The 13,441-nt window shown below is 45.5% G+C and overlaps 1 protein-coding gene across 1 annotated transcript in view; it reads right to left on the reverse strand.

The window, feature by feature from the left end:
• The window catches only part of LOC133351613 (synapsin-2-like), a 154,659-nt gene that overhangs the window by 88,137 nt on the left and 53,081 nt on the right, over positions 1–13,441 (reverse strand). The window contains 2 exon segments of the mRNA XM_061566935.1: positions 1,383–1,472; positions 5,246–5,396. Of these exon segments, the coding sequence (XP_061422919.1) occupies positions 1,383–1,472; positions 5,246–5,396 (241 nt within the window).

Consider the following 13,441-nt stretch of genomic DNA (forward strand, 5'->3'; position numbering starts at 1 on the left):
TTGTACAGAGCAGGATATAGAACAGCAGGGATCGCATTCATGATATTAAGAGTTACATTTCCACCCATCTCACCAACCCCACTGGCCAGCGTGGTGATGATGTATGGTCAATTTACCACCATAACCTGTATGGTGTGAGGAGGCCCTCATCCAAGAGTCGATACACACACATTTACGTGTATACTATCATACTGGACGTCTGTGGAAAACAGCTTCATAGCTCACCGTATTCCTCCAGTCTGATCATCAACCCTCTGTGGTTGATCTTCTTGGTTCTTTCGGTAAAGCCACGTAGAAGGGAAATAAAAATAAAATAAAAATAAAACATAATAAAATAATTATTTTAAAATAAATTGTATTATGTTTTATTTATTTTATTTTATTATTTCCCTTCTACGAGACTTTACCGAAAGAACCAAGAAGATGAATCCCTGCAGTCACGAAAGCTTTAAACCTCTGTGGTTGCTCAAGTGAGTGTTACTACAACTTGCCGCTGGCAAGAATGTGGAAATTCCACTCCTGGCCGAGGAACACCAATCGAGATGAGTACATTTTAGTTTGATCTTTTTACTTTGAATTAAAAGTTTTGGATATCGTGAGCGGAAGCCCCGTCGCTTTTGTTTTTTTACCCCCCCCCCCCCCGCCTTCTGTTGGAAGCTGCTCACAGATCGACGAAATACAACACACGGGGGAAAGGGAGAGAGAACATGATACAAAGTAACCCACGTGGAGTGGACGAGTGGGGATCGTGAGCCCTGGACAGAAACGCACTCGGTCTTGCCAACATTTACCAATACGTAAACATTTCCCTGCAGATGACGACGAGACGAGGCGAGCCGCAGCACCGCTGCGTAATTGTGGTTGTGCCACTTTTGGTCCCAGGGGACACGGTGGCTGCGCAAGGCCCAAGCAAATCAAGCATCAGCTCAAAAGAGGGGCCCCAGGTTTCATGGACCAAAAAACATTTCTGCCTGCTACAAAGTTGCTGATTATATACTGTATATGTGTGTGTGTGTTTCAGAGCAGTGTTATTTATGGATGTGTTGTGTCTTTGTTATTTGTCCATGAAATATAGAGGCGGTGCATCAAACATCGGCTCAAATCTTAAATAAGCGTCAAGATAATTACTGTAACATTAAACAAATCTAAATCTATCCCATTTTGCCCACATTATCTTCCCTTATCTCACACTAGGGTTCATCTGGGCCTTTATATATTTTTCATCCCACCAAGGGGTTTATAAATTGAATGGCAGGGCTCCAAAAATTATTTCTGTTTAGGGCCCCCCCCCTTGCCACCCACCCCCCACCAGTGGGCCACCCACCCCCCCCGTTGCCACCCCCCCTTGCCATCCGCCCCCCCCCACTGGGGTGTAGACTTACCATCTCACGGTGGTCGGCAAAGAAGGACTGCTCGATCAATGGGAACCTTTTGCTCCCTAGGTTCTTGCGTATTCTGATCAGCTGCGAGAACTGGAGGAGAGAGAGACAAGAGAGCTGAACAGACAAAAAAGCAGGCTGTGAGACAGAGCGAAAGGGGAGGTTGTGATGGAGGGGGGTCCGATGAGTGGGAGCGGGTGAGTGGGGGGGGGGCAGTGTGCGTTGTGGCCGGGAAACTTGAGGGATCGTGGGGGGGGGGGGGGTAGTAGCAGGGGTGGGGGGAGAAGGGAATGGGTGTCGGTCGACAGGAGGTATTTTCACTTTTGTTCCGAGCGAGAGCAGAGCTGGAAAAATAAGAGGAGGCTCTGTATAAGTAGCGACGAAGCCCTACCCCGTGTGCCCGGCACTTGCACACCATCTGAATAGTCAATTAATGGCACATTCTGGTGAAACAAACTCAGGGCCTGCGAGCGAGCGAGTGAGTGTACATCTCCAACGCACACGTCAAACCAGTGCAATCATCTCCTGCCATGCGTTATGTATGTTGATGTGAAGACGATATATATATTAAAATCCCAGACACTGCAATATATAATTTATACGAAAAATGTAGATACAAATGCACTGCAAATCCATACCCCAATTATTGCTCACAAAGATCAGTAAAGTCTACCATAGTGCACTTTCTAAGACCTAGGATTGCTACCTAAAGGCATCTACTCATAGATAAGGTATTTAAATATGTGATGAGCAAATGTTTCTGTGATTTGAAAGGTATTAAAGTGAGACATTGTAGAATGTACAAAATTCATGAACCCCAAACAGCTTTAATGAAAGGCTCATGACTTAAAAAAACGCAACATGCGAAGAGAAAATACATTTAACAAACTTAATAAACAAACAAATAAACGGCCAGCCTTGCATGGGGAAATTTTCATTATTCTCATTGAACAAAAAAAAAACCCTTCAGAAGCATTCTCTGCATAATAATATCAGCCAAATAAATCCACGAATTTATTTTTATTAAATATAAAATATAGCGAGGCCACGATTAAGTTTACCGAATCCACCCAAATGTCTTTGGGAGTGTGCCCAGTGTGCTGCCCGAACACACCTCCCGTTGTTGTTTCCGAAAGCACGAGGATTGATGACCCAGGGCCCCATTGTGAGTGTGCAAATGGCGACGGTGACGCACTGTGGCGATCAGCATTCCCCCAGTAGCTGCCTCATTTGTTGGTCAGATGTGTGCCCAATGTGGAGCCCCAAGTACTGTATGGGACCGGATAAATTAATCATCATTACCATCAACATCATCATAAAAAAACACTTGTATTTTCCGCAATCGAGTTCCAATTATCCTATCGGCATGTCATGAGATTAAGTGTCCATTTGGAAATGTTGCAGAGCAGCACAACGCAGTGTGTTAAGAATATGGACCACAGAAGCAGACATGATAGAATTAATTCTGAAATTCTGACAAGTCATCTGCTGAACGACTGAGCAAGCAACCACTTCGATCCTTGGTTCGAATCTAGATTTTAGCCAGTCATGAGTAAATGGTTTCTCAAGTGGAGATAAATTGTGGGTCTCAGCCAAGTTACCATTAATTGAGCGCAAAACTTCACGTTGAATTAGTTTTTTTCATTTCATTTCACGACATTTCAGCTCTGAGAAATAAAAGTACCGGTTTGACTGTCACGTGATGAGTGGTTCACCGTAGGCATATATGTGGGAATGTGTGGCCTCGAGTGTATGAATAAAAATGTCATTTTAAGAGATCTCAAGGGCACTAGAAGGGATTTTGAATGTTTGGCTATGTGGGCCATCCTGTATCAAACGTGGCGTGCACTTATCTGCGAGATGTTTCCTCCTGGATTTCTTGTCACATGGCATTATGCCAATAGCATCATTGGAATACATTTTGGAAAAACAAGGCGATAAAATGGCCCAATATGAAATGTTCCATCCATCACAAGTAGGCCCCTCTTCTTGGTTCTTTCGGTAAAGTCACGTAGAAGGGAAGTAATAAAATAATAAAAATAAAACATAATAAAACATAATAAAATAATATAATAATTATTATTTTATTTTATTATGTTTTATTTTTATTATTTTATTACTTCCCTTCTACGTGACTTTACCGAAAGAACCAAGAAGATGAATCCCTGCAGTCACGAAAGCTTTAAATCGAAAAGTAGGCCCCTCTTGAACACGTGAAAATTTTTTGTCATTTTATACATAACAAAAATCGGGTGGAGTGGTGGCACAGTGGTTAGTGCACTGCGGTTTGAACCCGACCAACCTTAGTGTCGAGGGATATCTGAACGAGTCCTGACGGGCTTGCCAACCCACTCAACCCTCACAGTGATGAGCGTGTTGGAGGTATGGTCAAACAACGCCCGTGACTGATTCGGCGTAGGGTTGGCCTTTGTCCACCCAGTGGCTGTCAACTGTTTACCATTGTACAAACATTAATTTTACTTTAATTAAAATAACTTGGATCTCTTTCAAAAGAGACAATAAATCCCAGTGACTTTCAGCAGTTATATTAAACCAATTTTAATTTGTGAGATAGGGATTGCGATTATCATCCCCTCCCCCCTTCACTAACCCGGACAGACCAGCCTGGCAAAGTGTGGTCAAAAACCACCATAACAGTATGGGAAGGCCTTCATCCAGCAGTGGATTGACCAAGAGCTGTTCATACATGTCTTATTTCGACAGCCGCAGTGGGCATAACATGCAGCAAATGACACCACATGTTCACTCCCCAAATAGAATGGACACGCATGGCGGGGTCGACCACGCTCATGGCCTTGGGGCCCCTGTCTGTGTAATTTAATTCTCAATACTAATGCTTGCCACTGCAGTGGATGGTCCTACGCGGGCCTCCTCAATGACGCAGGTCAGACTGCAGGAATCGTGATCATTTGTATTATTTCCCCAGCAGTTTCCAGTCTCCCCGACCCACCACCCCCCCCCCCCCCCACTGGCAGCGGCTTCAGCGGGCACAGGTAATGGGGGATGGTTTGAAGCACCGGGGATTGATGTGTTTTTGAAAGGTTTGTCGTCACGGGGATTTGAGGCTCCCGCTAACAAAGGGTTGGCACCGTAGATGGATCATGCGAGCCGCTGACATGTTTCAACGCGAGTGATTATTGCAGAGTTAACGTTTCAAAAGGAAGTGGCCGTAGAAGGGTGCCTTGCAGAGTGACGGGTTATCCTGAAAAGAGTCCTGGGGCTCAGGAAGATAAGTACAAGAAAAGTCTAAGCTGGAGTGGTGTTCATCATCTTGTTTAGAGCCGTGAGCCAGTGGTGAAAATTCCACATTCCTATAACAGAGACAGGTTAATCCAAAGGGCAACTACGATTGACTTTTATGCAAAGCGGTAACTCCTTTTTTGTCAACCACAGAGAGATGAATGCGTGGGTCAACCCCCGACCGGGATTTGAAGTCACGTTCTTCTGACTCAACTGTACCAGCCCAGAAACGGCACTGAATGGCAACCACCAGCAGACATCCCCTTGCGGTGATGCCGGATGGGGGCCTCCCCACGTCGTGTCGGTCATGGGGGTTGTTTGAGCACGCTTCAACACGTTCGTTTGTGCGGGTCGCTGAAGGAGGGGGGTGGGGGTAGTGTTGGGGGGTGGTGGTGCCACGGCCGGTCGAGATATCATCCGCCACCGATGTAAGCCGTGGCCGGGAGTTGAACTCGCCGGATTCGTAGCGGCAGTGCGTTCAACCGCTGCTCCGACCAAAAAAAACACAAGTGGCGTATTTAAAACCAAGCAAAGCGTGGATAAAACAGATCGGGTGCGTGTGGGGAAAAAATGAATATTGCCGCGGCGGAAACTTTGCAACCCACCACCCACGGCTTGTCGCAGAAGGCGTGCACGGAGGAGAGGGGGTTGACGGCCGGAACGTCGCCGTACTCCAAGCCCACGAGCAGCGTCCGGAAATCGTCGCCCGTGCCGCGTGCCGGCTGCCGGACCAGCACGAAGTCCGGCTTGAACGATCTGTCCGTCGTGCAGCAGGGTAGGGGAGAGGCCGTGTGGTGGACGGAGGGCAGGGGGGTTTTGGGATACGGGGGCGAAGGAGGTGCGGATGCGACCGGCGTTAATGGGGGGGGGGGGGGGGGGTGCAAGGAGGAAAGAGCAAGATCACTTACGCAGCAAGAAATCGTCACCGGGAATTGTAAGTGGGGTCAAGCGGGCCAATTATATACAACGCATACAATTCAAAATAATACGACTATTATGTTCGTGTTACGATGTTATTTTACAGTTCTGAGTGTCCGTTCGGACGCGTTCCGAGAGGAGATGGAGCGATGAGATCAGCCCGTGCTCGGTGGATTGTTACATCGACGGATTGTGAGAGGTGGCGGTGGCTTTTGGGGGCCTTCATTCAGCAGTGGATTGACCATGGCTGATGATGATCATGATGGCAATTTTGTTTGCGCCAATAGCCAAAATGTAACATTACCACATTAATTGCAAACGTTGTAAGTGATCTATTCTCACACATATGGTGTGATGCACATTTATCGAACGTAACAATACATTTCAAATCCATTGCAACGGAGGAATTGAATAGAAAAACTACGTGAACTCTCTCATGAAGCCCTCTCGTGGTGAGCAGACCTCGGCATTGGCGTTTAGCTTCTGAACACACACATTGCTGCCATCGTGCGCAAGAAGAGACTAGAATTGCATCGCGAAGTGCCCGGTAATTTGACAAAGTTACACTGCTGAGATTATTTTATTTCAAGATTAAAAAAAAAACCCGCTAGACTTGTAAAAGTGTTCAGTTCTTCTCAGCGCGACTAAAAGATGTCTCTTTTTTGCCTTTTTAATCTTTGAAGCGCACGCGTACAATAGCCGCTTTGTACAACTCCACATGCCTCCTAAATAGTAGAGGAGGGGTGGGGGGGGGGCGCAGCAGGGGGTCCCCAAAATGACAAGTCATTTAAGGTGAGGAAGAGACAAAAAATGTGGGGTACTAGGTGCAGAAATACACCCCTGAGTGACAGATTTAGAGCAACACGTTGGCAGTACATGATACTTCATTTTATAAAAATGCCACTAAATTATAATCCCATCGTTGTGGTTACACGGCATGGATGAGATGTTTAGTTCTTCACCCAGTTTGGCCTTTTCCAGGGCTTTTGATTGATCGTGTTATCTGCCGTGGCTTTCTGTATTTACGAGCAAAGCAAACACGACACGATATTGCAATTATCGTAATTGCAGTTGCACGTGATCATAATTGACAGGGGTGAATTTACGCGCGCGAGAGGTCATCTGTGCTATCTGGCCTGCATACACAATATGTTGGCTGGCTGCCTGCCGGCTGGCTGGCTCAGAGGCCGCATGCGCTGGGGAGGTACTGTGGAGATCTTGGGTTCGAACCCAGGCAGCCGCCCGTTATGATGAAACCCGGATTCTCATGTGGTGAGCTGACGGTGTCAGCTAGGTCACCAATAAAATGAAAAAGTGGTTCGCTACTTAATCCGGTTAACCTCCAGCTCTGCGAAGTACAACTATTAAATGACGTGACGAACACTAGTCAATAGCAGGGAATGTGGATACGAGGTCACTGAAATACATCGTTCGGAAGTAGCTCAGTGAATCCTGCTTGTGCGGGCCATTCTCACACGGGGGTTGCACTGCTGTGTGTGGACCAGAGGTCGTTTTAAGGTGTCTCGGACGTAGTTCTGTGATATCCACTTCCTTCGGCCTTTCTCAAAAAAGTGAAGGGCTGCACTGACTGCTCTTGGTGCGAATCGCACAATCAGGATGGAAATTGGGGGAAAAAAACATGCATGTTGATGCATTGATATGCAATCCTCCTGCATATGAAGCATGCAATGATGCATCGATTAATCGATTGAAATTGATGCATATACGCTCGATGCACACCAAGAACTATAAATAAAATGTAGTGGCATTTTTGTAGCCACAATATGATGTTCTGCCAAAACGAATGTATTATAATGTACGTGAATTGTATGCAAATAATTTACTGTTACAATGATGCTAATGCATATGAACTATAGAAACGGATAAATCTGTTCAAACGTAGCAGTATACGTTCGATCAAAAAGAATTGCGATTCTGAATCGTGACAAATTCAAAGCATTCTTCCACGGCAATCTTTATAAGAGAGAGCGCATTAAAGTTCTCCCCGTAATCTCTGGGTTTCAACTGTGTTGTCATGCACCTAATTGGTGTCAACGCTGTCTAACGGAGAGCAATATAGTCCTTTTTAACATCGACCAGGCTTGCAGAGGTGAAGAGTTCAGCATAATATTCTCAGGCGATTCTAATTTTTTAAAATTTATTTTGTAACATCACATGCAACACAGTGGCCCCCTGGGAAGCCACCGTTTCAAACCCTAAGGGACGGGAGGGGGAATTTCGTGGTAGAGCATTGAGCCGAGGCAGGCCGGCAACTGTGCACTTAAAGGCGACGTGGGTGCTGTTAGAACCGCAAGAGCGTTCAAAAGATAATTGAAAAGGCACGCAGAGCGGCGAATCACCTGATTGCAGCAGTTGCTCACGATTGACGATCATTTTCGACTTAAAAAGAAAAGCAAAAAAAAAGCCTCGTAATGCTGCGGGACTTTAGTTCGGGCGAGTCGCGACACACTAGTTTGTAGGCTGAATTTAAACAGCGCAAAGATATCTTCTTGGTTCTTTCGGTAAAGTCACGTAGAAGGGAAGTAATAAAATGATAAAATAATAAAAATAATACGATAATTATCTTCACATGATGACGGCTGCTTGCGTTGTGGCCCGAAACGTCGTGAGAATTATTTTATTATGTTTTATTTTTTATTATTTTATTACTTCCCTTCTACGTGACTTTACCGAAAGAACCAAGAAGAGGAATCCCTGCAGTCACGAAAGCTTTAAATCGAAATTTAAGCGCAAATATACTTTTACGCAACCTGTAGGGGAAAAGGCGTGCATGTTTGTGGTACACAAACTAACAAACAATTACTTATGGAACTCTCGCCTGCGACCCCGTGAAACTAAATAATTATATAAACGTGCGTCAGGTTTTTAACCTGACATCAACATCTAATACTGGTAGGAACCTCCTGGTTACACCAGCCCACAGGGGATTATTGTGTCCGTCGTGCAGGGAGGGGCTGGGTGGGGAGGGAGGAGCTGGGTGGGGAGGGTGGGGTGGGGAGGGGCTGGGTGGGGAGGGGCTGGGAGGGGAGGGTGGAGAGGGGCTGGGTGGGGAGGGTGGGGCTGGGTGGGGGGTGGGAGGGTGGGGTGGGGCTGGGTGGGGAGGGGCTGGTCACCCCGTGGTGCCTTTATAAAACTCAACTTTTAACCTACTTACGCCGGCTTGTGCCCGCCCTCACAGTCGGGCATATTTGCGGAATACACCACGCCGCCGTTGACCCTGGTCATTGACCGAGCAACCCAACGTTCCTACCAGCTCCCTCCGCAGGAATGTGTTATTGTTCAGTGTATCAATTGATTGGACTTTGTGATTTTTAAATTCCTGGAGCATTTTGTGAGGAAAAGTATGGACTGGAATTGCCCATCAGGGTCTTCTCGGCAGGGTCAGGGTTTGCTCAATGAGACCTAAACTCATGTTCTTTTTTTTTGCCACGAGTATTTTTGTTCACCTGCTGAAATGGCCCCATCGTTCAGATGGAGTGCACTCACCAATAGCATCAGTTCACTCAGATGGAAAAAAGCCTGTTCAGAATCGGGTCGCTTGAACCAAGCGCTCCTGGGATTAAAGTAGAGGTCTACAAGGTCAGTCGGACTGTGGACTACACACACATTTCAGTTTTTTTTTTATCTGGAGATGCAGAATGCAAGACAATGTGTTTATAATGTGTGCATAATGTTTTTTTTTTTTTACACAGTCTGAGCACTGCAAAGAGAGGGCCTTGTACATTGACAGCTTGCCTAACGAGCAGTCTTCCGAAACTATCGCGGCTAAGTTTTTCTTTTTTAACGCAAGTTTAGAAAACATTCTTTTAAGATGTAAAAATAAAAAAGTGCGCCGTTAAACTCCGAACCTGCTGTTATCTTGACGTGTTTACATGGTTCACGCCAAAAAATAAGAAACCCAGCACAGTGCAGTGTGGGAAATCCAAGCCGGCATCAACTTGAATGCAGCCTCGTTATCGCAACGCTGCGTTTTAGTGCCTTAGGTGCCACGGCCAAAATACCCAGAGGGACATCGGAGCACATTTTTCTTCCTTTCACAATCGTGTGTACATATGCATATGCCTAAAAGGGCACATAGCCTGGCACAAGTGCCGTGGTGACTTCACCGCCACTTAAACTAAAAACTTATCCATTTTTAATTTTTTTTTTTACCAGGTAAGACCGACTCAGCTCTATAGCTCTATTTCAGAAGCGATCTGGGCACACATGATAGCTCAACGAAGTGGCTTATCAGGTGGAAATTTATAGCAGCCAAACACTCTAAACGCACGTTGATTCTAATTGCGGAGGGGAAACGGAGGACCCGGAGAAAAATCCACGCGACCACGGAGAGAGAGACACACAAACTCCAAATATACAGCAGGTGTCAGGGTCGGGATCGAACCCATGACATCCTGTATACCAGGCGAGGTAGTTAACATCTCACAATGTTGAACTTCTTTCGCACCGTACGTAGCCACTCGTGTTAATCCAAGGTGCAGGAAACATCCATGAGATAACTATAGCGGGAAGTTATGTGGATAGTTGTCCAGAAACTCCCTTCCCACAGTCATCCGTGCTGTAGGCTCCCTGCGCCTGTTAAAACCAAGGCTTACGGCTCTCTTTCCTCTAGCGTATGACTGCCTCTTTATATCGAAAGATAAACATCGCCCCTGTTTATGTGTACAGTATCGTGAGGTGCAGTCGCATGCCGGACGTTATATAAACACAAATTGTGTTGGCTCCCATCAAGAACCCATACGTAGACTCCAAGACACACATTTCATGGTAGGCAGTATGCACTGATTTACTGATTAAAAGCGTTCTTCTATTCGTTAGATATCTAGATATGTGGATGTTTATCCTTCATGTAAACCGAGTCTCACCATTGGAACCTCATTTGCCAGTAGAAAAATATGATAATTGTTTTTTTTACTCTTTTTTTATGGCAACAAAACTGACACCTTTTTTTTTTGGTCCAACACCATGTGAGACTAGGCTCTAAGGAAAGCTGTCTCGGGTGTGGACCAATCAACTTCAAGGACAGTGCATACATTATCAGAGTTATGTTTTTGTTTGCATTCCGACTGCAGGTATTGTTGTCTATGCAAACATGACTCCTTGTAAAAAAAAAGGTGTCAGTTTTATTGCCAGATAAAAGGGTAAAAAACCAATTATCAAACCGAGTCTCCTTCACAAGAGAGCGAAACAATACATTAAGAGTAAACAACAATAATGCAGAATTAATTCTCATCCGAGACACATTTTCATCTCCGGCACAGGGTATAGCTCCAAAGAAATTACATTCATAACGACCAAGCAATGAACACAACACATTCCCAGAGTCCTTTATGGGGACGTGCACGTTTGAATGTTACCCAAGGGACACGCAGATAACAGGTACAAAGTGCCAATGTATTGGACATTACGTCGACAAAAATCGTTTTCGCCATGAAGCATCTCTGAACAATACGTAGAAAGATATGTAAATACGGACACCAACAATCGCCCCCAGCAGTGACGCTTCAATTAAAAAACAACCCAATTGAACGCAGTCTTCAGGACAGCATCCGCGGTCGTGTGAAAAAAGTGCACGAGACATTTCACCGCGGAAATGGCTCGAAACACCGACTTGTTTAAAGTGGAACATTGCCAATGCAATTCATCACATTCTGTCCAGCGTCACACTCTATGGCCAGTGGTTCTTAACCTTTTTGGAGGTACCGAACCCCACCAGTTTCATATGCGCATTCACCGAACCCTTATTAATTGGAAAAATAAAATATGATATTTTCAAATTCAAAACATGTTTTACTGGTGCACAATCATATGATATCGGGTGTGTGTCTTAACCTCCGCCGAACCCCTGAGACTGACTCACCGAACCCCTGTGGTTCGATCGAACCCAGGTGAAGAACCACTGCTCTATGCGTTGTCGCTGTTGTTGACAACACACCCGTGTTGTTAAACAAGTGGGGGGAGCGGTTATTTTTCCGAACCACAATTCTCCCCCCTCTGGCGTTTTTAATTCAATTCCGAATAATTTTTCGTTTTCCCCCCCCCACCAAAAAAATGAACAGACGTCAAATCCAATAATTTTCCCACAGAGCGAATATTTACTTTCATAAGTATGGCCGTGTGCCTTTCCAAAAAATACAAAATAAGTGTCTAATAATAAAAGCGCTTATTTTTGTGTGCGCCCGCGTGTGACTTTGGCGTCGCGGTGGAAATCGAGAGCGGTGGTACCGCGGTTAGCACGCTGCCGCTATGAGCCTGGAAACGCGAGTTCGATTCTCAACCACGAACATGATCTGCTCCTCCTCTAGGTAAAGTCAGCCGAACATGAGTACCTGGGGCACACCACAGCCACTCGTGCGCCGTGCCAGCCTTAATCGGTGATTGCTGGCAGCATTCAACCCCAACAGTCTTTGACAGCCCAAAACAAGCCTCTACAAATGGGTCTTTCATCTGCTTGGTTCTTTCGGTAAAGTCTTTCCGACAGACCTGTTCTTCACCTGAGGATGGCTGCTTGCGTTGTGGCCGAAACGTCGTGAGAATTATTTTATTATGTTTTATTTTTATTATTTTATTATTTCCCTTCTACGTGACTTTACGGAAAGAACCAAGAAGATGAATCCCTGCAGTCACGAAAGCTTTACATCGAAATGGGTCTTTGTTTCGTTATTGTACGTCAATCATACTGATCATAGGTGGCACGGTGGTGAGATGTTAACTACCTTTCCTGGTATACGGGAGGTCGTGTGTTCGATCCCGACGCTGATGCCTGTAAATCTGGAATTTGCGTTTTCTACCCATGATCACGTGGGGTTTCCTCTGGGTCCCCCGAATTTTCCACTCCACATTTAGAAAGATACGTTTCGGGTATCTGTCTGGTATAGTCTTGCACATGATAAGCCACTTCGTTGAGTTATTATTTCCAGCCAGGCCACTTTTGACAAAGAGCTGTATAGCTCAATTGGCCTTACCTGGTAAAATAAAAAGCTTAGTTTAGTTTATTGAAATGGTGGTGGCGTATGCCTGTAATTTAGTACTGTGAAGGCAAGGATTGGTGGATCACACACATATTGTCGTGAAACTCCCTTCCCATGGGCATCGAAGTGCTATACTCTGGCTTGCCAGGATAATACAGCTCACCTGTTTCATCTGTATGAGATAGAGGTTTGTCCCATCGCACGTGTGGGTGGGTGTTCTTCGGGTGCTCCGGTTTCCTCCCACATTGTAGACAATCGATAATTGGCCAATAAAAACTTAATATATAGAGGACTGCAGAGCTTGGGGCTGGCGGGGTAGTTTGGCACCGGCTCACCACGTGGCAGCCTTTCCTGCTTGTCTGGTTCCTCGCGTCTCGTTATTTATCTTCAAGAGTGAGCGAATAATACTGGGCGCGTTACAAAGTGTAAATCGTTATATCGACTCTGTATAAAAGGGCAATTGGAGCATTGATTAGAAAAACGAACTATTGTCGGGGAAGAATATGAATAGACAAATGTTCCACCAGCTATGGTCAATCGCAAACTGTGTTTTTTTTGTTGCCACGTACGTGACATCCTTTCTGGCTGAGCGATAAACCCGGATTGGACCGTATCTGTGTGCGCGTGGGTGAGTGCTTCGGCAGGCAAAAAAAAATCAAGCCATCTCTTATGTTTTTTTGACTTCACAATCTCGTCAAGGAGTGTAAACCACAACACGAACTCCGGTCATCCTCACTCCGGCTTTTGCCTATCCATCGAACAAAGACGGTCACTGCACCGCGTGTTTTCAGACACGCTTCTGTGGCCGTCTGGAATGCTCTTCCTTCCGATATTAGGAAGCCACCGGAGTTTTGCGCTTTTACATAATCTTGATTGTAAATTCATTTCTTT

The sequence above is a fragment of the Lethenteron reissneri genome, chromosome 38 (assembly GCF_015708825.2).
Source record: "Lethenteron reissneri isolate LAM-NWPU_2019-01 chromosome 38, ASM1570882v1, whole genome shotgun sequence".
Lineage (NCBI taxonomy): Eukaryota > Metazoa > Chordata > Hyperoartia > Petromyzontiformes > Petromyzontidae > Lethenteron > Lethenteron reissneri.